Genomic DNA, 27,676 nt, shown 5'->3' with positions numbered 1-27,676 from the left:
TGTTTCTTTAAGACAATGTAGAGTCTTGGATGTTTCTAAAATTACGTCTTAAACTTTAATTTCGTTCACTGACTTCAGTGAAAATAAATAACTTTGAGGATTGGTTGTACCCTATTGTCAGTTTTGTCTGCATAGGACTTGCAACCTCAGTATCTAAGTGACTTGTGAGAAGTTCCTTTTCCACTACAACAATTTTGAATGAAATTGACTGAAATCCCATTAAGTGAGATTTAGCTGGCACAGACGTAAGCATTGTGGGTAGCTGTAAGTGCATTCTTTTCCCTCAAATGCTGGGAAGGTTTTGACTTTTCAAGTTGCTCCGTTTCTTAGGAAGAACTTTGTCTTAAGGGGTTTTTTTTCCCCTTTGTTACCAGGCAGCATAAACAGTCCAGCTGTACATATTTATTTTTACATGGTGTGTGCATTTACTCCACCTCTCTCCTCCTGTGTCAGCTAGCAATACTACAGGGATTTTATTTTTCTCCCTGCTGAATAAAAGAAATTTATTTCTGTCCGTGGTATAGGTATTTTTTCAGTTGTATCTGTGATCCCTAGCATTTTTTTGTAAGACATGTAAGTGATGTCCCACCCTCAACGCTTCCTTTCCTGCTGCTAAGGGAAGAGGAAGGAGCTGACAGTTTACACACAAGGCCTTCTTGGTCCCCAGAGAAGTTATGTCCTGCTTGGTCTAGTTTTTTTTTGCAGGTACAGACTGCTAATTTATATTAAGATACTCCTCATTGTTTTTACTACACGAAAGAATCCATTATTTATTTAAATACATAATGGGTGTGCGAGGTTGTAGCAGTTAGAAACGTGTAATTACAAGGTGACTTCTGAGCGAACTTTTGTTTACTGTTTTTGAAAATATATGTCAAGAAAGGCTTTAATTTCACAGACATGATAGTTTCTTTGGTTTGGTTTTGTTTTTTTTTTTTTTTTTTTTTTTGTTATATCTTGGATAGCCATTGTTATAATAGCCATTGCTATAAAGCTGCAATAGCCATTACTGTTATGTGCTGCTGCCTCTTAGTACTGTGATGGATTTAGCTTTGAAACAACCCTGTAAAACCAGACTATATTAGTTTTAAATGTTAGGATTTTCTGTTTCAGTTACATTATTTAAAGTCTTGACTGCAGTAGTTAAGCTCAATTTGACTCATTTTTGAGGTCTGTTAGAACTCTTAGTTCTAGCAATCCAGTTCAAAAGGTTTTTGCTGTATCATATGAATCTGAAACAGTAATACAGTGCTACATAAATGCTCTGTTAATGCCTTATAAAGCAGTTAAAGTGCTACAGAAGAGGTAGGTCTCCCCCCTGAGATGGAGTAAGAAGAGGAGGGCAACCTGAAAATCATTTTAAATAAGGGTTAAAAATATTTTCTGAGCTTTGATGAAATCATTGTGCAGTCTTTTCTATCTTCTGAAGTAAAAACAGTGCACTCAGAAATTCAGAAATCCAAAACTGCCAGCTCTGGAGTTCAAAATATACAATGGGAATGAAACATTACTATCTTTAGGCTTGGTGTGGGAGGCATTCTTTGAATATTTGCATCTTAATTTCAAAGATGTTGAATACCTTAAAGATAAACAGATTTCTATGGCCAGCACTTTGGAGGTCTCCAGGTGAAAAGAAACTTGCTCTTCATATGGATATTAAGTGATAGTGTCAGTATAATAGGCCAAAAATGAAAAATTTTACTGAATTCAAATGGATTATGAAGCAGTTCTGATTTTTTTAGCATAGTGGAGCAATTTTCTCAACAAAAAGCATGACAGGCCACATGAAATGAGTGCTAATATAAGGGTGTGAGAGTAATTACTGCTTCATTACTTCATTATTAGGAAGTCCTTTCTTTCCAGGGAGGGGAAAAAAAATCAGAATAAAGTTTTTTTGCTACCTTTGGTCCTCATCTTTAAAATACTTGTAATTTATCTGTATCTAGAGATGCAGAGTTTGTGTTTGTGCCCCAGAGTTTATGTTTGCTCTCTGTAGCAGAGAGGTAAGTGCATGGTGTTTTGGACTGAGGCCAGCAGGCTTGGAGGATCACCTGCAGGGAAGGTAGAGGGTTGTCTCCTGGAGAATACAGTAGTTTTAAAATGCTTGCTACTTAAATACCTTTTTAATCTTCGATGATCTTTAGTCCCTTTTTCTGGCTTTGCAACATGTTATCAGCAAAAAAAAAACCAGAGAAATTGAATGGTTTAGTACATTCATGTTTTAATGTAATATTTATTGGCTTTTAAATGAAGAAAAAATAGTTGTTGAGTAGTGGGGTAACGATTCGGTGGTTTGTGTGAGGTTTAGGTTTTGTTTTGGTTAGTTACAACTGATAAAAATTGTGGCAAAACATTCTGTGTATTTACAGTTTATGCTGATATTAGGACAATATGCTGGTATTAGAAACCACAGATGTAGAGGCTCTGTTATGAAAGAAGCTGCAAACTGTTAGATGTTTGGCAGGTGATTAATGACAAGCTTTCTGAGGAGTGTGAAAAAAGACGCTCAACCAGATATTTTCATGCACAAAGTTAGAGTATATAATGTTTGGAGTGTTGCAAACATAAAATAAGCCATCAGTTTTGGGAAAAAATAATTTATAGTTTTTGGTTAGTTTAGCATTATTTCCTTGCAGAGTTATTCTGCTTCTCTGTGGAATTAACAAGTGCTAAAATTTAACTGTTCACTAACATTTAATTTCTGGAGAGTAAGAGGCATGAAAGGTTTTAGGCATGTATGTACTTTTTATTTTGCTGGGAGTGATGTGATTGTTTCTGTTCGCACCACAGTGTCTGAAGGCATTCAGGTCTGCAGGGCTCCAGCTTAGGGTCACTGCAAACAAAACCTGGTTAAAACTGACTAGTAGTGTTGGCCTCAGTCCAACTTGTCCTTCTACTTTGTTGAGGAATTCTCTTCAATAATTTAAGCTTGTTTTGTTGTTTAAAACACTGTTTAGGTATGTTCATAATTGTTGTAGCCACAGGCTGCTAGTTTTGGCTGGAAATAATAGCTGTACTTCTTGAACGGAAAGAATCCTTCCTTGGAAAGGAAGATTTTTTTGCCTTTTAAGTATTGTACATTAGCATCACTAATACAGTGTTTATCTGCAATGAGTAGCAAACTAATTTAATCAATACGGATTAAATGACACATTTCTGTTGTTTTAAACATGGTGTAGGGACTCCTGTGATTTCTCTTTAAAAAATAAGATCCTGGAATTAAATCTTGAGACTCAACAGGCACTGTGTCATGTTGGCGTATTGCCATGTCTTAATTTCCTTGGAAGACGAAAAGCCAAGTGTCTCAGCTACTGGTGAAATGTTAAGATCCCAGCATGAGTCACACTCTAAAATGTCTTAGTGTGATTATGAAATGGCCTTATTTTATATTATAAGTACAATAAAATAATGCATGTATTGTAACACGAGGAAAAGGATGTGTAAAATTAAAATCATGTAAGTTAAGCTTTTAATTATTTTGTTTTCTACATTTTAGGTGTTGTTTGAAATTAAAAGCACTAACTAAATGACATGTAAAATAATTCTGAGCAAGTGTTTAGATACAGAAGAAGTTACAGAATACAAATACTGGGAGAAGCTATGGCAAACATAGCCATTATGCTCTCCTCATTAACTTAATCTTTTTTTTTTTTTTATGAGGACTGTGTGCTGCTGTGCGTATGGCCCAGACAGTGTACCAGTAGGGGCACTTTTATTCCCCATTCATTTTTGCCAGTAAGAGTTAAACTGAAAACTTTGGTTAATTTTAAATCTCAGCAACTAAACTAAATTAGAAGAGGTAAAAGGACTAGTGGATCAAGGAATTGAGAGGAACGTAAAGAAGGCAAGGAAACAATTTATTGAAGAGAAAAGAAAAAGAAGTGAGAACAGAATAAGCCACAGCAGAAAAAGTGGATTTTGCAGGTGCTGTCTTTAAAATATTGGGGGGAAAAGAGGAAAAGAAAAGACGAGGTGCTGTTGTACATTGGCCCTACCCAAAAGGTCAATGGAGGTGACATGAAACACCATATAGCACGTGGGCGTTTATCCTGGAAGCACACCCGTAGCTTTCACTGCTGGTCATGCTGAGGTAGTCAAAAAAGCCCAACTCATGCTGAATAGCTATAAACTCGCATACTTCATGTGTTTGTGATCAAACCATTAAGGGAAGAGTACTCCCCTACGGGGAAGGTTTGATCCTGTGAAGATTTTAAACGTGCAAAACTTCACTCTTCTGTATTTAATTCACTTCACATGGTGCTAACTTATATTTTTGCAGAATCACCTCTTGAATTACTTACAGTAACTTGATTAAAAAAAAACCAAACCCATACCAAGAATGAATTAAAGTAACTACAGTCCAAAATACATTATACAGATTAACTACATGGAAAACTTGATGATTTTGAGTTAAGTTGTAATATAATTTCTTTAACATAGATCAACGCAAAAATATCTACATTCTGTTCACTGAAAAAGTTACTGCATTTTTTAAAGCTGAATAATGCTGAATGTTAATAACACAGCAGGGTCAGTCACTGAGCCTCCATGAATTTGGTGTTTGGTATTTTGTTTATTTTTCAGGCTTTGGATATATCCCAGGTTGGGAAATCTCTCAGTCTAAAGAACATCCAAAATCTACAAAACAAACAATAAAAGCCCAGATTTGGGGTTTTATTAAGCGGCCCTAAATTCAAAACAATAAAACAGATTAATAGGGTAACTCGTAAGTAGTGCATGGAAAACACTCCCTACAAGGAGTTGCTTTATCGCCTGGCATATTGTCCCAGAGGAAGTGATGAAAGCATCACTGCTTTTGAGTCATTTAAAAGCAGAATGGACAAAGCACTCTGGCACAAACATTATAAGGCAGCGTAATGGTGGTGGTGCATTAGAGAAGCTGACCTGCTATTCCTTCTCCATCCAGAAACTGTATGTAGCTTTAATCATACAGCAGGCTCAGCTTCTGGTTACTTAACGTACCGCCGTTCTTTATATTAATGTGCTTCTCCTTTATTCAGGAAGTGTCTAATGGCGTTTGGGGGAGGGGAAACTCATTAGCTTCCTTCCTGAGTAATATAATTTTTATTTCCTGTTGTAACAGTGGCCTCAGCCAAAAGCAACAGCCTAAAAAGTGTGGGGGGGAGTGTTGCCTGTGCAAAACATTTTCGTCTCTGAAGTGAAATGTTGGTTACAAGACAATTTTGAGACCAACAAGCAGTTTTAAAATACCCTTTGCAGGTGTATTTTGAACTTTCTGTCCTATATTGCAATTTTCTTCTTCTTTAATTAAGAGGATGGAAGTGACTCAGAACTGCACTAAACAGACTGTTTGCTTTCCCCACTGTGACTCCTAGACTGCCTTGCCATCTTCCACTCTCCTCCTTTGACCTCTGAAGGCCACCCAAAATAAATCTCCTCCCAGGCTCCAGGAGCGGTTTCTGCAGCTGCTCTTGGGTGCAGGGAGCATTGCTGTTGGTTCCTCCCACCCGGGTCTGAGCAGCATCCTTTGCAGCCAGAGGGGAGCTCTGCAGATGCTGGCGAAGAGTACCCCAAATTTGGGGTTTTGAATATGCCCCGAGTCTTGCTGCAGGCACACACATCTTTCTCTTTGTGTGCCAACTATGGCACAACTTAAATTTGAAAACATGGAGCTGCCTACCCTTGCCTCTTGTAATTTTGTTTTGGCACTATATCATGGCAAAACCGCTGTTTTTCTTATTTTAAAACCCTTCTTTTCCCCAAAATAACCCATACACTCAGAACTAGAGTGCTTGACAAATATCACAGGAATGGGCATTGGTAAATTTGAGGGTTGTTGAGGATGAGAAGGATTTAACAATGGTTACACCAAGTCAAGCAATAAAATGCGAGCTGTTTTTTTACAGTGCCTTATCAAGTGTGCATATATCGTTGTCATGCTAAAATTGCATGCTGTTCTGTGCATAAAGGAGGATTTTTAAAAGTAATTGGAAGGCTGTATAAGTTCATTGCTGTGGCTGATAAAAATTGTGACAGTGTTACCTCAGCCTGAGAAGTTAAACACTTTGTCCAAGCTTCATATTTTAAGCCCATATTTTTGTCACCTTTTCAGACAATTACTACTGTGTTTTGAACTGCTTTTCACTCTGGAAATTACAAGTTGTTTCATTCAGTGTAGCTGTAGCTAGACATTCACTGACCTGAAATAGTTGTGCTAAATGTGAATCTTGCTATGTATACACTAGTATACAATATGCCACAAACACAAATCTATACAAGTATAACACCAAGCTGGGGCCATTAAGAGAAAAAATAAACTTTTGGTTATCCTTTCGCCGTGCAAACTCTGCACCTTTCTCTTGGATTTGAAGGCTGGAGTGGTAACGTTTCAATTAGGCAGCAGATGAAGTATGCCTAAGTACAAGTTAAATATTCCTGGTACTTGAAACTTCGTTATCTAGTATCTCTTGAACCTGCTTCTTACCAAGTTACCAAAAAATTCCCATATTGTTTTCTTTGTCCAGCTCATCTGTTCTGACAGTTTCTGGTGTCCATTAATGTTTGTGATGTTGTCCTTATCCATACCTCAGTGTTGGTATGAAGGAACTAATAGGACAACAGAAGTAAGAAAAAACCTTGGAACAGTATTTGTTGCTTACAAACTGTGTGATGCATTTTCTGTATAATATGGGCAGTTTTGAGAATGAAGGTGGTGGTCTTGTTACCCATTTTAAAGAGGTAGTGAATTGAATGGTTAAAAAGTAAGGAGAGCAGCTTTTATTGCATATAATTTTGATTAGCAAAATGTTGATGAGAATAGTAATCCCAGGGAATGAGAAAACAACTCTTGTCTAGAAAACAGGCACTGGAAAGTCACTTTATGCACAAGCATTCACAGTCTGAGTTCCCAAAGCACTGCATCGTTGGGGAGTGGTACTCGCAAGGAAAATGAAAAGTTGTAGCTGTTCATCTTACATGAACTTGGGGGCATGAAGGACATCAAGCATGCAGGTTAACTAGTTTAAGCTTTGCTGAAGTAATTTGCAAAAGAACCGACATAACCGTCCCAGAAATCTGCATCCCTTTCCTTTTGTCAGCTCTTGCTATCTTGAGGCTACTAGGATAGATTAAGCAGTTAAATGAAGTACTGCTTAACTATCCACGGTTACCTGACACTAACTCAGCTTTGTCAGCTTTTGTACTAAACATGGGTATCCCTCCCATGGGACTGTCCGTCCACAGAAACCAGATTATTTTTGCGAGATGGGCTGAAGTCCCCAGAGAACGAAAAGCCTAGAGTTGTTTCTAGGGATTTGAAGACTTAGAAGTGGAGGCAAATGAGAAGAAATGATGGGATAGATGAGCTTTAAAGTTCTGTGCCTTGGCTGTCGCTCAGAGGAAATCCCAATAAATGCTGCATTTCCCTCGTTCTGTTAAAAAACACTGTGTGGATGTAAACCCTGTATCTGGCAGCTCAGTCGCTGTCTTTTACAAGTAGGTCTTAATTTGTCAAAACTTCCCCCATTTAAGATTGAAGGAAGAAAAATGTCAGCTCTCCACTACTTACTGATGTGAATCTTATCAGCAGATAGCGAGAGCTGTATAATTTCCCATCAAAAGTCTATATCGCCACTGCCAGCTTCCCCAACATAATATAGGCTATTTACCTGATAGTAGGGGGCACTGCTAGAGTGCTCATTTTCTTCAGCAGTTTGTAGCTTATATTGTCCCTTGGTAGCACAGTACTTGGGACCAGCCAGCTCTCTATAATTAACCAACCTGGCTGAGAAATTGTTGGGTTTTCTCTATAAGAGAGAGGAGAAATAGTGTCATAGAAGGATTCAGTGGAGGCAGGATGGAGAGGGAAAATGCCTCTGACTGTTGTAGTTTAGGTAGTTTAAGAAGGGGAGAAGTCTTCAATTTTTTAAATTTTTAATTTTTTTCCATTAGTTTAGGATGGGGAGTAGGCTTCCATTTTTCTTTAATTCTTATTTTCTCTTGTTACCAGCCTGTATATTACATAGTACTTAGACTGCTGTGGTTTAACCTGAGCTTAAACTAACTTATAACAGCGTTATGGACTGGGAGATGTTAATGTGGCACATGGGTGTTCAGCTGCTCTCCTCCACTTTAGATAATTTTCCTCAATGAGCGGAGCTAAACTGGGTCTATCTGTACTTTCCTTCCTGCAAGCGTCTCTGTGTTAGCCGAGAGGAGGAAGCCAGCTTTTTATGTATAGTGAAATACGGATTATTACAACCATTAAGCACTAACATTTATCTCTAGTCTTTTAGGTCAGCTTGGACACTGTCCTGAAGTGAAGGTGACTGTGACAGTTACATTTGCACTCAAATGCTTTGTTAGGGAGCTTGGGAAAATGTGTTTGCTTTTGTTTTGGATCGGTGTTATGTGATCTGACCTATTCATACAAATAATGTTTTTTATACCTGCTTTACTTCATAAAGTTCCTTCCCCACAGTATGTGCATCTTCAGTGAAGATATATATACCCAAAATTCACATTTAAAGCCAATCTATATCTATATGCGATTTATGTATAAATGTTTATTACAGGCAAGGTTGGATAGTACCATTTTTTATGACAAATACCTGACTGCTTCCAGCTGTTTATAATTCTGCTGGTTTGTGAAGGGAATTTTTCATACCATATTCCTGGTTTTAACTGATTTTTTTTTCATGGGGTGCAATGAAGAATTACACAGTGAAGCAGAAGTTTTGGCAGTGAGTCTTAAATCAGCTGGATTTTGTCTTTTGTTCCCTGTATAAGGAAGGGATATATCTAAAAATACACTATCAATATTGGCATTTTCCATGTGGGTGACCCAGCGGTCTGCAGAAGGACGGGACCAGCCCAGTGGGATAGCTGGTTGCATAAGTGGAGGGTGTGTGTGAATCAGCATCCCTCCAGGAAAGGAGGTGCCTTGACTCCACTCCCCATGTCCAGGGCTTGCTGGCAGCATGGAGGAAGGGCCATGCCAGTGTTTGTGTGGGCACTACTTAAAAATGTTAATAATAACAAAATAAGCAAAAGATAAAGGTTTTAAAAGTGTGTTTAAAAGCTGTCGGAGCGAGTTAACCCTAAAAGACCCAAGTTCTCATTATCACTGCTATGGATTTTCACACCACGGGGTGTAAAATAATTGGTTCCCCCAGGAGAAGCAGCCTGAGACAACCACTTGGGTTTTACCTGCTTTGCAGTGTGACATGGGGACCCAGTGAGTTTACTCGTGGCTGAAGCCAGGGATTTTTCTGGTGAGGCTATTTGTTCCCGGCTCAAGTCCTCAGCAAGCTGTGGGGTGTGTGCTGGGCAGTCACAGATTTTGTTTGCTCGTGTGAGGCACTGTGTGTAATTCCCAAAGAAAGGGGAGGGTTTAGTCCTTTTTATCTTCAGCAGCCCATTTCTGTTTACCTTCAAGGACGCTGCCATTCTGCCTGGCTTCTTTGGTGGGGTGGCAGAAGAGCTGCTGGGTTCCAAATGCCATTTACTAGGTGGTTGGTTGGTTTGTTTGTTTTTCCCATAGCCTACATTTTTAAAAAGTCTCAGACATGTGCATCAGACCACCGTTCCAGATAGAAAGTGTTTGAGATACAGGCAGAGTATTTCAGATACTGAAGCATTTAGAAGAATATCTAAAAAGCCTAACACAGGCAGGTCCTCGGAAGATTGAGCCCTTGCCTCTGCTGTCCCTTGGGTGTGGATGGATGCCTCTTTCTTGAATTCTGGTACCCCATGGGGTAGCATGTTGGGCTCCTGTTACTGGTAGACTACCCAAGGTAACTACTTTATAGCAAATAGTCACCAGCATGAAAACATTAGGTTTTCGTAGGCACAGTACTTAACTCTGTTTTAGCACTTAGAGGTGTTAACTCTGTGCTCAACAAGTTACATTTATCCAAAGATAGATATTCAGACGTGAGAAAAATGAGGTACTTTACAGGCTAGCTTTCCATGAGCTTTAACGTTATCATGTTTTTCTTCAAATTGGCAATGTTTTTCTCAGACTTTAATATTAAAAATTAAACATTCTAGCTGTCCTTGAAAACTCAAGTTACAGACATGTCTTAAAAAGTCATATCTAGTGGACTGTATTTTGTTATAAATGCTGTGCACCATACATAGCATGCAATGCTTCAGTTAAACTAAAACGCTTGAATACGTAGAGGGTTTTCACAAAGGTGAACCTCAATCTTGTAAGGCTGGTCTCCCTACACATCCTTTGTAGATGATTGCACTCCTCCAGAGGATGTCTCAGAGCAGCTTCCTCTTTGTGGTGGCTGTAGAGGGAGCCTGAGGAGATGAGCCTCACTGGGCTAGTTAGTCTTGCATGGTAGGGAAGTATTCATAAAGGTTTTATTCGGTGTTGTATGGAAATAGAGATATTCCAGCATATATCTTTAACTTTCAGATGCCTGTTATTTTCCTGAAAATGTTGGCCTTGTGCTGATGTTTCAGCTTACGGAATTAACTTCAGGACATTTAGGGAACAGCTTCACTTTTAAGAAAAACACTCTTAAGAAGATCTCTGAAAGAATAATAATACCAGGGGGGTGGGGTGGTGGTGTCTAATTGCTGTCTCCCGGTGTCTTAAAATGACCACGTACTTGTTGCAGAATTAAGCATTACTTTTTCAGCACTCATATACACAAGAAATACCACTGATTTTAAAGTAATGAAAGTCAGGCTAGAGACTCTAAGGAAAAATATGTATTGTGTTACATACCACTAAGTCAATCAACAATGGAGCTAATGTTAAAAACATCCAAATGGCTGCTTCAGTATGTTTTGTCTATGAAAATGTGCTGTCAATATTACAATATTGTGAAGTCACATATTTTCATGTTTTAGGACAGAGTAATAACATGTACAACACAGCCTTGAAAAAGACAGAGATATGTCTGTAGTTAGTATTTTAGTAACGGTTATTAAAGAGGAATTTCATGACATGAAGGTCCAGACAAGAAAACCCGAATATACTATTTCTTGAGCAGAGGAGCAGTTTCATCGTGCAGTTCAGCTCCTTCTGAAATAGCATTTAGTTTTCTGAGTGTATGCTTTCTTTTCCAGCCAACTACATATAGAGACAAAAATCCATTTTGGATAGAGAGGGAATTATTAAGTTTTCTTTTGGTTTTTTTCTGAAGGTGTGCATATATTGCCAAGATTGCTGAATCACTCCCAGGTGACCTAAGGATAACCCCAAACTGGTCTACTTTGCATTTCATAATTAAAATTCAGTCTTTCACCTCACAGCATATTTGTTCATTTGTGTTTCATAACTTGGAAAAGATGGAGAGATGCAGAGAATCTTTCATCTTATCGTTATTAATCACTATATTCTTAAAATGAGAGGGCACTTGACTGTTGTATGGAGTGCAGTGGCATGAGAACCGGAATACAATACTATAGCAATCTTAAAATCTTTGGAAAACAAACTGGGTTTAACAATTAGATTAATTAAATGATTAAAAGACACTGTACCAACCAACTTCATTACTAGAGAAAGTTAGGATATAAGATAGTCTTGTCATACTAGCCTAACTAGCACGATTGTACCAACTGTGAATTTTCTGTAGAGCATCAACAGAACAAAGTGGAGTGTGTTTGCAGCAGGAAGAAAAGACTAGCAGTGATCAGCCCACTTTGTGCAGTATGTCATGGCTTAAGCACAGTCATCATCTGAGTATTACTCAAACTCAAAGGTGGACTAAGGACTGTATTTCTAAAAAAAATCTTTAGGTACCTATCTTTGACCTGATCAGAGAGGATGCCATATGATCGGTCACCATTTAAAGTTATTTTGAATAATGATTTCAGGAGCTAGCCATATTTTACTGTGTATATTAAAAATCTCAGTGGTATTTCACTTTTTTTGCAGTCCTGTTATCATGACCCCAACAGCTGTTGAGAAAATACTGAGAAAAGGCAATTGTATATTTTTGTATAGTAGTTTTGTATTTTAGCAATCTTAACTGTAAAAGCAATGCTTCAATATGATGACATATTAAAACATTCAATGAGATACATATAGCTTGTCACAATCATGTAAGTTAAGTAATTTCCTCTGATCATTTTCTTGCTAACTCCTTTTTAAGAGAAGCGTCTTCACACATCTTCATTCAAATTCCTTGTGATGAGGAAGGCAGTGGGTTAAACCTGTGGTCTGCAATGTCAGTTATTCAACAAAGATGTGGTCTGGAGGTGCAGCTTGGAAAAAAATAGCGCATTGAGTATTTTGCAGTTGTTAAGCTAGCAGACTGAAGCAGTCTTGGTCTTCAGGGAATCTGGAGGAGGGGTGTAAGTGTCACTTCTGGAAAGAAGTAATTTCATTGAAATATCACTGCAACTGGGCTCCAAGCGGCAACAACAGTGTTTTGTGTCCTCAAGTGCCTTTATCTTGTCAGCAGCATGGTTATTACTGATGAATCTGATAATACTGTTGCATTTTATCAAAACTGTAATAACTCATTTGGCTAGCCTTTGGTGTTTTGATTTTGTACATAGGTATACATTACAAAATGACATGGGGCTTGGAATTAAGCTGAAATGAATGCCCTTACTTTCCTAGAAAATTGTCGGAAAACATTATTTGAAATGTTACCCTTATTTTTTGCATCTTCATAAAGAAATAGGAAAAGCCAAGTAGTCAGCTTTTAAGTATAGTTCTGTTCAGTTTTGAAAAAGAATGGACAGAAATTTGATACTTTATTTCCATATTTAAAACACAAATTATTTTTGCACTTCTTTTTTTTTTAAAAAGTGGACATTCTGTTTACCTATGCGTAGTAGTGATTTTAGTAACTTCCAGTGAATAATAAAGGTTATAACTTTTCTTTATAATGATACTTTAGAGAAATCTTTGTCTGGAAATTGTGTTCTAAATAATCCAAGAAGCAGCAGCTAAGAGACAGGACTAAAATGCTGTCTTTTGACAAGAGTTTGAAATCCTTTTATTCACTGATAGCAAAGCTTTCCTTAAAAATAATTTCTGTTACCCTTAACAGTATACTTCCAACCTAATACCTGGTTTTCAGTTCTGTAATAGAATTTCACTATCTCAGCTAAGTAGAATGAAAACCCCAGATTGGGCACTGGGGTACAGTAAAACAAACTGTAATCCTACTTCAGATATGGGGAAGCTTTGCTTACAATGAGGTTGTTTTGGGGGGGTAGGATTATTTCATGGGGAGAGAAGAACGGATGGAGTCCAGGAGCATACTGTCCTCTTCCACAGGTCTGCTCTTCATGAAGTGAACAAGTCTGCTGATGTAAAGTGAAGAAACCAATTTTTTCCCCAAAAAAAGATTAAATGTGATTTTTTTTTTTCTGATAACAGACACACAACTTGGCTATTAATAGAATTATTGTTTCTATGACATTGTATATTCTTCATCACTCATCATAACGTATAAGATGGAGTGAACAGAAACACAATGCCAGAGTCCAGATCAAACTGTAAGGAGCTGCAATTTGAGGAAAACTGAGAAGTTACGAGGAATAGCATTATGAGCTTCTACAGTTACACTTGTCAAGCTACTACTGTCATGTGAATGCCTTCCTATTACAGAACAGAAATTAAACATTTTAGACAAATATATATCATTGGAACTACAGCAAGAATTAATTAGGTCTTGTGATCCGGATCTTTCAAATGGCTTGCTTCTATCAACGTGATGAATCTACCTTTTGGGGAAGATTTTAAACTCATTGTAAGTAAACCAGTCTAGGGGTTATGTTTCTTTTGTGTACAGCTGAACGTTCAAAGGCTCTACAGAAGGAATAATAGCTTATTGCCAGTCAGTTTTTAAAAAATTTTTGTTCAGGGTGGTGAATAGTTTTATGTTCTATCGTGGAGAAAACAAGGAGGTTTCTAGTGGTTCGTCAATGTAGTTCCTTTTCTCTGATTTGGGGTAGGTAAAAAATAAGGAAGCACTATTATAGTAACTAGCTAATGGCTTAGAAATACTTGGTAAGTTACAAGTTGAAGTGTTTACAAATGGAAATTTGCTGATCTTGTTACAATATTGGCTACAGTATGTCTGGCACTTTGAAGCTATCAATGACCAGAAATTAAGCAAGTGGTAAATGTGATTGGAAGTAGTAATCATCCATCATTTGTCTTTCCAGAAAAAAAAAACAACTAAACCAACTAAATTTGAATTCCCTAATTCCCATAATTTCCTAAATTCATGAACTTGAAAAAGTAGTACTAAATATTTATCCTTCGTCCTCAGGAAAAAAAGAGAAACAAGAAATTTTTAAGTGTTCTCCTAAAGAAGACAACATAGTTGTATCAAAAATACTCAGTAAAATGTGATAAAACATAATACACGATTTTGCATGTCGGTGTCTCTTCAGTTAGTTTCTTGTTTGTTTGCAGTAAGCTGGAGAAGGCATGAAGTTCTGTGAATTAGAAGTTATTCTTTTAAGATAATAACTAGTAAGTTGGTAATAAGTAGTTAGCTTTTTGGTGCATTATACTTATCTATGCCTGTATGGGAAAGCAACCAGAATGCTGTGCTTAACTTAACAAAAATGCTGGAAAAAGGAGGGTATGAGAAAGTGACAAAAATAGACAGTTGGCTTTTGGATTATTTTTCTCTTAGTATTGCGATTTTGGTGCATCAGGGACTGGTCACAGCTAAACACGATGGCCCCAATGTCATCTGTTTCTGTGTTTATTTACAGTTCTCTTAATTGGCATTGCTGGATGTGATGAATTAAGCAATACTGATTTGGAAAGACGTTTGACTTTTATATGAACTTACTTGTACATTCATCTCAGAGCTATCAACTGACTAGCAGAGTCTTATTTATGCTTAGCATCAGTGTGAGTTTTCAGCATGGGTTTCAAGGAGATAGCTACCAAAAAGTAAACATTTTCTGCTTTTCCTGCCAACAGCATGCTGCTGTCATCAGTGTTTCAAACTTGGTACCAACGGCGGTCATAGTTTCCCTGCGTTGTCCTTCACATCCATCCTTACACATTCGCTGTTCAATTTGTTTAAATTTCCTGTGCGTTAATGTCATATGAACATATACAAAACTAACGTGAGATGCTGAACATTACTGCTCTTGTTTTGATTCAACTGATTGTATTAATATTCTCCATGACAGAGTATTTTTGTCTGGTTTCTGCATATTTTGGTTGCATATATGAGTATATGAAAACATTATATTAATGCTTTTACCATAATTTTTAAAAAGACATCTAAATTCATTTAGGTTAGAAAGCTCAATGATTTTAAAATAAAATAATGGTTTATTTATTACAAAATGATCCTTAACACCACGTTAAGTGCCAGTTGTACTAATATTTCAGTACTTGAACTTGAGGAGTGAATACATCTTAGTCACGTTAGGGTTTAGATGAAATGTAAAATGATACTGCATATATAATACAGCTAGTTCTCGGAATTGCTCTGTAGTAGATTTCTTATGAAAATATCACTCTTGATGAAGAACCTGTATTTCAGAGAAACTGATTTAAGTGTTATTATTTCTGAAGATCTTGCCAAAATTCTCATGACCTAACCTCTCTGAAGCAGGATTCAGACAGAGGAAAGAAATGTAAAGTATGTCTGGCATTATTTACAATAGTTTGGAGTACATTAGCAGTTTTTTTCTGATTATCACCCAAAATCAGATACGAAATTTTGGAATAATCAAAGGCAAAGCTTTCAGTTGTATCATTAGTTAGAGTCTCAGCAAAAGAAGTATGAGAAGTAGTTCATACGCCATGGAGTACTTTCAGCAAGTGCTTTGGACTTCTGAGATCTGGCATAAACACAAAGTTTCTTGGCTATTTTTGGTTGGTTTGTTTTTTCTTGACCTTGAACCCAGAAAAATAGTGCATACAACATGAGGTTGCAGTAATTTGCAGCCAGTTCTGCAATAGGATGTTTCTGCTCAGACTGTTCAGCGTGTAGGACTCATGAAGACAGGTTGGAAGTTTGTTCTTCCAGAATGCTCTCAGACACATTTGTGCTATAAAATTTTACCAGTATGAAAATTTTTAAGTAATCATACCGATGCTGCTAATTCACTTTCATGTGTTCACCCTGGTCTGCCTTCAGTGCTACCTTCACAATGCATCACACTCACCGTGCATCAAGCCATGCAGCAAAAATATGTGAACCTTCTAAGTAGGCATTGCGGTGCCCCTCCAGAGAGCACCCCATTTTACCCTAATATTAGGGGATAGGGGATGTCTTTCAGAGGTTCTGTCAGCCTGGAGATTACCCATGGAAGCATCAAAAGGCTGTTGCTTCCCGCAATATATGGAAGAGTCACAACTCGGGGTGACGGTAAAGCATTCTCAGGCACACCTCACTCGTGTGTGCTATATGACAGGAGGTGTTGTGGAGGGTGGGAAAGCAAGTTGCATCTACTGTGCAAATAGCAAGAGGAAACATCTTTAAAAGGAAAAATGACTTTTTAACTGTTTCAGACTCTCCCTATAGAAATAATTTATTTTTCAGAGAGAGACTCAAGCTATCACACTTGACAGCACTGGCAGGCATCTGTGCCTTACTAGGTCTAGCTCCCCACCTTCTTCCAAACCAGAGTTATTAATGCAGCTCCTTCTTCATCCTGACACTATTGCTGTGCTCTCAACAAACCATTGCTCCCTCTTCCTCTTTGATGCCAGTTTCAGCATCGTTAAATCCTAAGACGGGTTTAAACTTGCCTGCATCATGGATACTGGTGCCAGTAGTTTCAGTGTCACCTAGAGGCCCATTGCAAATGGAATTATTCTGTGAGCTTCTGTCACAAACCACTTCTTGCGATAGCCTCAAAAAATGACCTGTGTGTTGCAGACGTCTCTTTGGATTTTTATATTTCAGATACTGCACTAATGGAATAACTAACCTATTTTATTTTTTATTTACTTTGTGATTTCTTTATTGTAAAAGCCAGCCTCAACCGTGGCTAGTTTTTATTTTTTTAATATAATAACCTATTTTTACATTGTCAAGAGTAGCTTGGGTAGAGCAAAGAATGACCACAATAAGTTTCATTCAAGTACACGATTTTAATTAATAACTGTAAAGAGATACCATAAATTCAGTATTTTAGCTACAAAAGCAAATACAGTTTTCCATTTTTAAAGAGGTAAGATACGGTACAAAAAGATTAGACCGTTTAAATTTTCCTATTCCATCTTTTTATGAAAAGCAGGGAAAGCAAATTGCAAATATTTAAAATGTCAAACTAATGGAAGTATAAATGATGAACAACTTGTAATGCATGCAAAAAGAAGCCACGGTTTGCTGTGGGACTGTGAAAAAATAACTGAATAATTCATCAGGATAGAATAAATAAGAATATTTCAATGCAGCAGTTGCAGGTTTGCTTATTGATCTGTAGAATCATAGAATCATAGAATTGATCTACCTGGTATAAGTTCTTAAAATGTTCATTGGATAGCGCAAGCTAGAAAATGTAATACACCTAAAACACTGAAAATGCTTTATTTCTGATTTTGGGACTTCATTGCCTATCAGCGAAGAAAATCCCAAACAAGCAAACATGAAAACAGAAAAAAAACGTGGTACATTACATAATGAAAGATAGAAATTGAAGTTTCTGTAACACCTAAGACTGGACTATTGTAGAATGCCTATGATGACAATATTCTTACAATTATTAAGCGGTACTTCAAATGTCAGTAAAACTGACCTACTATTATGGCCACTCAGACTTTGCATCGTTCGGTCCTCCTTCCCACTCAGAAATACAGAGGAGAGATCGTTTTGCATTAAGTGTCTGTAAACTGTATGGTGTAATCAAGTCTCAAATAATTAGGCCAATTAAAATCAACACATTGAATACCTCCCTGAAACATCATGGTATACCGTCAAAAAATGGCCAACATTAGTAAATTTAATTTAATTTTGAGTAACTAGTCTGAAACTAAGAGCTAGTTCCCTTCTAGTTGAGACCTTTTTCTCCGGAAACCATGAGAATTGAGATTGAGTAAATCAGTCTGGATCACCTGTTGTGTAATCACCTCCACAAAACCTTGCTTTTCTTCCTCCTTCATCATCACAAATGATTCCTCCAATATCCATCCGATAGCACTGCTCAGATCTTTTGGCCACCCTCAGGGCAGCTCTCCAGAATGGGACTTCAGTCCTCAAGGAGAAGGCTTTCTGAGGATGCTGTAGAAGCTCTCCAGTCTCATGTGTTAGCTTCATCCAGCTCCTTTCTACATACCTTCTTCATCAACAAAGATGTACAAAACCCACTCCTCCTAAAAAGTGGTTACTTTGGAGCCGTATCCTTTTCACAGGAATTGGCAGCACCTCTGAAAGCAGTGCCTTGCGTTACATGTGTGAGGTAGACTTACTGTCATTCATTGCTGTATGTGTAGCTCAATAGACAAAGAATTGCCGTTTGCCCATTTTACCAGTCCTGGAGAGTTGCATGCTGATCTCTGAGGTTCACCAAGGAACAAAGCTGGGTTCCTCTGGTATCACTGCTAAGTCAGATTCAAAAACTGGAAAAAAAAATATTTTTAGAAAAACCCACTATTGAGACAATTATGAAAATGTTATATTTAGGTATATTTCTTATAAAACCTTGTTAGGAGGTTTAATGGTTAACATAAATCTTCACATATAATTTTAATCCTTTTCTCCCTGTTTTGGAATAATTATTATTTCCTTCTCTCTCTTTTTTTTAAACTGTTAAGTATATTTCATGATTTTTCTTTTTTAAAGTGATTTTCAAAGTGTGGGAAACGGCATGAACTCAGCGGGGGCAGATCCCTATATCCCTGTGGGAGCACTGCACCCTGAGAAGTCATTCCCTCCTCTTACAAGCTTCGTTTCGTAACCTGGGGGCTCTGGCAGAGGCTGCAGTTGAGGAGGACATCTAACACCCATGGCATTAAGGCACTCTGACATGCATTAATGCCTGGTATAGTGTAGTTTAAACAATGTGAGTAGGAGTGAGGCAACCTGGGATGGGAGGCTTCTGAAAAGTGGTCGTGTGTCAGAGGAGGTGCTGCTTAGCTCTTTCTCTGATATCTCGCAACTTAATAGTATTTTGCCTGTCTGACTTCATACTGTTGAGTTGTGTTTGCCCAGTGGTTTATTATAGTCTGTTGAAATGCTTTATTCTGTAGCATCGCCTCCACTGAACACATTACAGTGCCTATTACATGGCCAGTAAAGATGGACACAGCTAAGGTAGCATAGGGGCAATCGGGAATTAGTATGCAAGGAGGGATGATATTGTAATAAGGTTCATCTTTATTAGTGCCCCTGTAATGGGCTACTCCTTCTTAGTCAGAGACTGCAGTGCAGGCTTTTGGACATTTTAAGATGCTCAGGCTTTTAACATCATTGATCTTCTCCATCAGTGATGCTACTGTTGTCATTCTTCATCTAGAAAACCTGTACATACGGAAGTAAGATCCAACATACTTCACTCAAATTGTGTCTGCATCTATTCATGATTTTACTTGAAGTTGTTATCCGATGCTCAGTTTAAACAGGTCATTTTTTTGCTTAAAAAAAAAAAAGAGAGGAAACTTTCTCTTCTGTTTGCCTTTGGAAATGTAGATAATCTGAAAGTAATCGGTGGACATTCACAGAAGCCATGCGAAAGAAAGGAAGGGGAACAAAATTACTTTGTTCTTCAGGAGTTATTCTGTGCATTCACACCACTTGCTTATTTCCCCCTCTGTCTGGGAGGCCAAGAGACTGCAACAGACCTGAGAGAAGTACCTGAGACTTTCCAGGGAGTTGCATGATTTTGCATGTGTCTAAGCAGCACCATACTCCAGTCTCATGAACGTCAGGCAGTGCCCAAAAAATGATGGTGGCTAGCGGAGAACCGTCTGTATTTGCTACAGCTTTATAGGCTGGTTTGGTTGGTTTGTGGTAGCCTCTCACAAGAAGGTATTACGATTCAAAAGTGTTTGTTACATCCAGCTCACCTGACTAGCATTTTCTGTCAATTGCAATTATACAGTATTTTAACACTGATCCTGCAGACCAGATCCTTGCATAAATAAGACCCTTTATTACAGGGTTTTCTAGTGAATAAAAGTCTTGCACCCAGCACTTTTTGCAGTCTCTGTATTTTAATGATATGTTCTAGACTTCTGTTTGGAAAGAACATGCAGCTTAGATGCTAAATATGCTACTGCTAGTTGTTCAGAAATTTGATTCTAAAGCACAGCTTAAGCCATTGAAAAATCTGTGGTAATTAACTGAATATTTCCTTTCTGCTTGGTTTAAAAAGGTCACCCCTTCTTTGTGGCAGTTTTCAAATCTTTCCAGCATTATTCTTTAATTTCCTAGATAGTGTGCCAAACACCTGGAAATAGAATTTCCAGATCTGCATCTTTTGGATATCAAGTGTGAGCGTACAATAGAGTGGTAAGTTAATAAACATAAGCCATTCATATTTTGCAGGGCAGATATTGGCAGGTCATTAGTAAGCTGCAAGTGGCTCTCAATGCATTGTGTGTGCATGAGTACTTTCAAAGAAGATTGTAAGCCTTTGTAGGTGATTCAGCCTTATGCCCCACAAAACATATTGCAGGAAGGAAGACTGCTAGAAATTAAAAGTAATTGAGGTTCCAATACATGACAACAATAACAGTTTGGCTTCCCTTTTTGTGACGATCTCCTGCTTGTAAATTGCCAGAAGCAATATTCTTTACTTGCTTATTCCAACTGAAGGATTTGCAAAGGTAACTAATTTCATCCTCTGATTCACTTCTTAGAAATCCCTTTTTTCTTTTCCCTTCCAAAAACGTAATCTGAATTCTTCTAATTTGTCATGGTGGTTATTTTTGGGGTTGGTAAATTCATAAGCATTACCAGCAGAATCGTGAGCATTCCTTCTTGTACTGTTTGTAACAGAATCCTGTTTTGAAGCTTGATGTAGTTCTGAAAGAATATTACAGTCTGCTGAAATTATCTTTAAAGTGCTTGGAAATTGCTCATAAAATGCATAAATTACTTTCTTTATGCTATATGTATATCCTTGTGCATATGTGAGGATGTTTATACACATAATACAAGAAAAAGTGTGCAAGTTACATTCACATTTGTATATATATAGACTCATTCAGATGCAATATTTTTTAAAATCTAGTCAAGATTTATCTAATTGAGGCTTATTTGTATATCCATGCAATCTCTAGCATCCTTCCGCTCAACATACATATGTTATTTTAACAAATCATTATACTTGTATAAACTAAGACTGAACACTATACAAATTTACCTTCAGATGAAACAATGGCATTATGACATATCCAGAGAATTACTTTCTGCATTTTGATCAGGTTTTGGGGGTTTTTTTGGTTTGGGGTTTTTTTTGGGTTTAATGCCTACCATGCAATGACAAAGGTTTATTCTCCCTTTGTTCTTTTCAGAGTGCTGCAGCAGCTCCCAGTCCAGTGCTAGGAAACATTCCCCCAGGAGATGGCATGCCAGTAGGTCCTGTACCACCGGGTTTTTTTCAGGTATTCAGAAAAATTATGATTACAGGAATTTTAGGATAGAAAATCCTCCGTATTACGGTTTGCAAGTCTGTAGAAAAGGTCCTGTTCTAAACGATGTGTCAATATATGGTGCAATACTTGAGAGTTTATTTTTTAACAAAAGTGAATAGGTGGAAAGGAAGGGATCTCTCTGACGGACAAGTATTTCATTTATGAAATAGTACAGCACAACTCATTTCAAAATTTCAAGGATAAGAAATGGTGCCAGTTTATGAGTGGAGACTGAAAATGCTTGAATATAATTTTAAAAGAAATTCTTATGATAATATACATACATTGCATTGAAACTTTAAAGTAAGAACGTTGTTGGTCGTGTTTAGCCCTGTGGTAAAGCCACAGGCCAGATTTTTAAGATGTTCACATTTCAGTGGGAATTAGACCTAGGCAACTGAGAATATCTCACTGAGCATCTCCTTGCGCATTGAAGATCTCAACCCTAATGCCTAAAAAAACAAGTGAAGGATTTAGACCGTGTGTTGCTTCTATTAAGTTTTGTCGTAAATGAAACTAAATACCCAGTTAACACTTGGGCATTAACAGTACAGAATACTATAATGGAAAAAATGGCAGCTTTTAGTGCAAGGCCAACCTAACAGTTGTAATCCGAGATTGGACTGCTCCTGTGAGCGAGCTTGCATCTCCTCTTCACCAAAGCTCGGTTGTTTTTCTCCACACTGGCAAACTGTGGCTGTGCAGCAGGAGCAAAAAGTAGCAGCATCTCTAGCATTGAAACAGCTCTTTAGGAAGAGCAGAGATTTCCACTTCACGTACTTGTTCTCATGATGTGAAAGAAACAACCCAGATGTCCAGGACTGTGATGTGGGGAGAACATTGTGCTAGGATGTTAATGTAAAAACCAAGTGCTGAAATCCAGGTAGAGACCAGTGTCTTTTTCCTTCTTCCCTGAGATGCATAGACAGAAGCAGCATATTTCGTCTGGAAAAAAAGAAGAAATGGTTTATCTATTTTTTTATCCAAATGGTGATTGTACAAAAATGACAGGATATCAGCAGTCTTTATTTAGACTGTGTGTAAGTGACAATGTTATTTGTATGGTCTTCCTTTTCCCACAGTCACAGAGGGAAAAACTGCTATCTGCAGTATTGATACCTACATAAAGAAACCCTGAGCCTCGCATGAGCATATTCTTTCCTTCATCAACTCAAAAACTGAGGTGTGATTTTTAATACGTGAATGAAAAGATATTTGCAAGTGAAGTAGAAAATATCTTACTGTTGCCAGTCACAAAATCCTCAGGAGTTGGCAGAACTGATTAATTATTTTATTTCTGCTTTTACTGTTTTAAACAGCTGGTTAGGTAGATTTTTTTAAACACAATTTTGTCTTAATTTTTATATTGTATAAACATTTCACTTTTTCTTATTTTAGCCGCCCACTCCAGTTGTAATGTCAAAGGAATGAAAGTTTAAAGTTTTTTTCTTTTATTGTCTTAGAGGACAATTAAGAGGGGGAAGGGGCACAAATAGGACAAGTATGTGAAGTATAGAGGAGACAATACTATTTTAAAGGTTTTGCAGGAGGAGGGTGTGGGAGTTCTGTTTTTAGAAGCATGAAAAGACTTCTAGCCACTCTAGATCTTTAAAGATGTAAGAAAAACAAGAAGGTAGAAAGTTAAGTATGGGTAAACTTTCCTTGTCTGTCAGCATCTGACAATTCAGTCTTACTTGAAGCCCCACCAACAGCCCACTCTTTTTGCAAGGCCTGGGACTGAAATAAACAAAGGAAAATCCATTTTCAGTGTAACACAGTTTGTGACATTAATCAGAGCTATCATCAACTCAACAGCATGGCCAATGAGTCTTCTGCAAGGCAGGTTCGAAGAGTTGGTCTGCACAGTCTGGTCTGGACTCCTCCAGACATCACCCTTCACCTCTCCTTGAAACTGCTGGATCTGTGCCATCGTGTCTCTCTGTAACATGCAATACTCAAGATTAGTCCCTTACAGTTTTAGCTGATAGAGATCTACTTTCCTCAGTTGAATGGCCTTGTCAACAGAACATTTTTCAAGAGATTATTAGTTTTTGCTGTAGTCATCTGCCTAAGAATATATGTAAAGGAATAACATGCTAGTTAGCAAATCCAACTGCAAGTTCGATAGTGGATACGGTTGATATGGTTGGGAGCAATCCCAGCAAGGGGAGCTAAGCCAAAATCCAGTCAATACATAACTGTGTGCTGAAACTGTAAGGTGTATCACAGAAAACACGTTCAACTGTCTTGATCTGAACACTGAGAAACTTCAGCCTTTAGATGAACTGCCGATCTTCTTTCACTGAGAGTTTGGAATTTAGACCTGCAACTCACTCCTAGATGAGAAGAGTGAACAATTTTAAGAGTCAGAAGATTATAGAAACAGTGGGAGAATGGTGCTTATATCTATATTTAGTTCACTAAGACTTTGCACTACAAAAACATTGTAACATTTCAACTTTTTGCAACCTAAAATTTATTTAGAAGGTCATCCTGGAATGATAAGGATGCCTTTTGTTGCTTTCATGAAATGTTTGGATTGGCCTAAGCTAAAGCTGTTGACAGCCACTACCTTCCAGCTCTGCTTGGCTAACTCAGAATTGCTAGACGATGTAAAGTCATTTCATTTCTCATCAGTACTGGCTCTTGGTTTTACACTGCAGCTCTATTTCAGCATGTGGCACTAACCACTAACTGGGATGTTAGCGAAATGGATGCTCTTGCTGCTGCAATTGCTTCTTATCAGACAGGTCAGGGGAAGGTGGCAACCTAGGTGGGGACTGTGCTGGGAACAAAGAAACATTACCTGGGTTCCAGGTTTTTTGGCACTGCTGACCACTAGCATTATTTCTGTGACCTTTATTTTTTATAAAAGAAAATAAATTTCTTTTATTTTTTATAAAACAAAATAATGCAGTATACTAGTATAGCACATGAAGGTAGATAAACATGGGAGAAGTATGGTTTCTCGGACAGTATCTGGTAAAACTCAGTTCTTCATAAAATGAGGTTTTCATGTATATGTAGGCCACTAGCACTGATGTTAATTAGCAGTCTCTGGCATTTTATGCCCGGTCCACAGAGGTGGAGTTCTGAAGCCAGCAGCTGAATTTGTCTTGTATCTCTGTGTACTTGTATTTTTATACTTCAATTCGGGTGATGGATGATGATCACTAAAGTGCTGACAGTCCAAAATGCAACGCCTTACAATGATACAGTGAAAGAAAGGTGGTAGAATTGTGCACAGCTATTATCATCAACTAAATTACTTTTTTTAAAACAGAATTGTTTACAGTGTCAAAAATGAAATTTGAAAAGTCAAGAAAACAGGTTTTTGTGGAGTTAGGATGTGTCCCAATTTCATCTTCTGGTGTGTATGTATTTTAATATAACTAAATTTTATATCTACATATTTTTTTGTCCTCATCTTCTTTCAGTACGTAGAATAGGTGATACTCTGGAAATAAATTGGGGTTATACAGTAACTGAATCTGCTCTTGGTTCATTAGCAGCAAAACTGAATGTGTGGGACTATGGGAGGAGTGAAGACAATATTTTTGTCATACAAGTCTCTTAAACTCCAAGTAGGAGAACCCAAACAAGTTTTAGAGTTGATTATGTCTCAGGCTGAAAAAACGGGTCAAGTGCAGTTCAATGAGGGTGATGTCTGGTGGATCAGTGCTTCTCGTAAGTTGCTTTCTTAAATCAGAGCCTCAGAGAAGGATAATGGTTGGGCATCAGAGTGCGAGCCTGGATGCTAAAAAACAATGTGCAATTCATCCCTAAGTTACCCGCGTTTTTTCTGGGTAACCCAAGATAAGTCATTTCAATTCTCTTTCTTCATGTTTCTCCACCTATTAAAACAGAATGTCATAAGTGACTATCCTTTTAAAAGATTATGAATTACTTGGGCAACAGAAGCTGTAAAACTATATTAGGTTGCATTAGGGTAAGATGACTGTATGCATTTCTGAAATGCTCATCTAACTCCTGATGAGTCTGAGTCTTGAAATACGTCAGTTTGCCAGGATGTACAAGCATGTCCTGTACCTGGAGCTAAGTTGTGAGGAAGGCTCTTAGCTACTATGTTAATAAAATAAAGCCATTTAGGACATTTTCTGTGCCATTTTTTAGCATCAGAGTTACTCTGTGGTTAGTTTCTTCATATGGCCATCCACAGAGATCGACGTGACCTAGTCTTCGTCCCTCTTTTTGGAGTCCTATCTGATACTGAAATACTATCTGATATTGAAATAGTAGGGCAACTGGAGGACTGAGTAAGATTATAATAATTATTTACCTTCGGGTCTAGACATTAGAGGATGCATATAATGTCAGCAGCCAAAGCTTTCCACAAGGTTCTAATAAACTCATTTGTGGTGAGTTAAATTCATCCACTTGTGATCAAAGAGGATTAGGTCATAGAATTGAAAGACCCTCAGATTTTCATATCCAATCTTACTTCCAGTTTCTGGCCTGAGGACAACCAGCATTTTTCACCAGGGTTGGTTCTGTGCAGTACAGAAGTGTTACTTGTGAAAGCCCTCTTAGATACAGGCAGAGCAAGGTCTTTAAAGTGTTCATTCCCTCCTTCTTGAGGACAATAAGATCAGAAACATCATGGTATATGCATTTAGAAAATAACGACATGAACATTTGGAAATACCGTCATGGAAATTTTGAAGCCCAGATACACTTCTGTTCCACAGCACACGCCAGTGTGCCCATGTGAAGCGGGAGGGTTGTGTTCAGGTGCAAACCACTGCTCTGCAGGTAGTGAAGTGCTGACCCATTTCCATCCATCTCTTCACTGATCTTTAAATTGGCTAAAAAAAATTGAGATACGTTACATTTGTATTTTCGCTTTATTTGATCTTTGTGGACAATATCAGCCTTAGTAAGCAAGTAAGCAGAGACCAGAGGGAAGTTTTGGAGCTTGTGTTCACTGAAGTATTTTGAATTTTTAAACAGAATGGGAAGTATTGATTTCACAGGATTTTTTTTGCGTTTTAGTTACTTTCCAGTTTTAACACACCTAAATGCAGAGTTAGAATCATAGAATCATTGAATGGTTTGGGTTGGAAAGGACCTTTAAAGGTCATCTAGTGCAAGCCCCCTGCCGTGGGCAGGGACATCTTCAACTAGATCAGGTTGCTCAGAAGTACTAGGTTCTAATCCAATGGAATTCATCATGTTTCTCCAATATAGTGACAACTGGCACTGCTGAATATCTGACCCTTGTTGCTTACTTTTGCACTGCAATTATGAGAAACATTTAAATGCATATTTAATTAAACCCCAGTTATCTTCACCTCTTTTATTACATGGTTGACCAAAAGTTCACCATGTCTGCATCTGTATGAGGAACTTGTTGGTTTTTTAAAGGCACTCAGGCAGGTAACAACATTGGGTTTGTACTTAACTCACCTGAGAGGCACTGCTGAATAGTTAACTCATCAAGTGCCAACTGAGATTTAGAGGAAGCAAGTTGTTCAATAACTGACAGTTCACTTGTTTAATTTGGTAATTCTTTTAAAAGTTAAATTCTACCACTGACTATACCTTTTGACATATAAGTAAAGTGCTCGCTCTTTTAAATGCATTACTTTTTTTTCAGCAAATTTGTTAAAATTTGTTCTAGTTGAGCTTACCACTAAACCTTATTTCCATAGTGCATATATATTCTAACGGAATTGTCAAGTAGTTTGCTTCATTCACCAATTTGTGGTCATCAGACATACTTGGAATGGCATGGGAAAAATGTGTCGACACCATGTTTGAAATACAAATGTTACATATTCCTCTTATATAAAGGGGAAAAAAAAAAAAAAACCCAAACCCAACCCACCAAAGTAATGTAAGGCTGTCATGCCATCTAGTGGCAGTTGCTCATTCTCATTTTAGCTCAATCCATATGTCGTGGTTTAACCCCAGCCGGCAACTGAGCACCACACAGCTGCTCGCTCACTCCCCCCCACTGCCCCTCCACCCCCCCCATCCCGCAGTGGGATGGGGGAGAGAATCAGAAGGGTAAAAGTGAGAACACTCGTGGGTTGAGATAAGAACAGTTTAATAATTGAAATAAAATATAATAATAATAATAATAATAATAATAATAATAATAATATACAAAGCAAGTGATGCACAGTGCAGTTG

At 37.7% G+C, this 27,676-nt stretch overlaps 1 protein-coding gene across 1 annotated transcript in view; it reads left to right on the top strand.

The window, feature by feature from the left end:
* The window catches only part of SSBP2 (single-stranded DNA binding protein 2), a 152,725-nt gene that overhangs the window by 73,373 nt on the left and 51,676 nt on the right, over positions 1-27,676 (top strand). Inside the window, exon 6 of the mRNA XM_009331787.1 lies at positions 21,401-21,490. Within this exon, the coding sequence (XP_009330062.1) occupies positions 21,401-21,490 (90 nt within the window). The remainder of the gene's footprint in view (positions 1-21,400; positions 21,491-27,676) is intronic.

This window comes from Pygoscelis adeliae, unplaced genomic scaffold, assembly GCF_000699105.1.
Source record: "Pygoscelis adeliae isolate BGI_AS28 unplaced genomic scaffold, ASM69910v1 Scaffold19, whole genome shotgun sequence".
Taxonomy (NCBI): Eukaryota; Metazoa; Chordata; class Aves; order Sphenisciformes; family Spheniscidae; genus Pygoscelis; species Pygoscelis adeliae.
The sequence above is the reverse complement of the archived record's forward strand: the minus strand, read 5'-3'. Positions and strand labels throughout refer to the sequence as shown.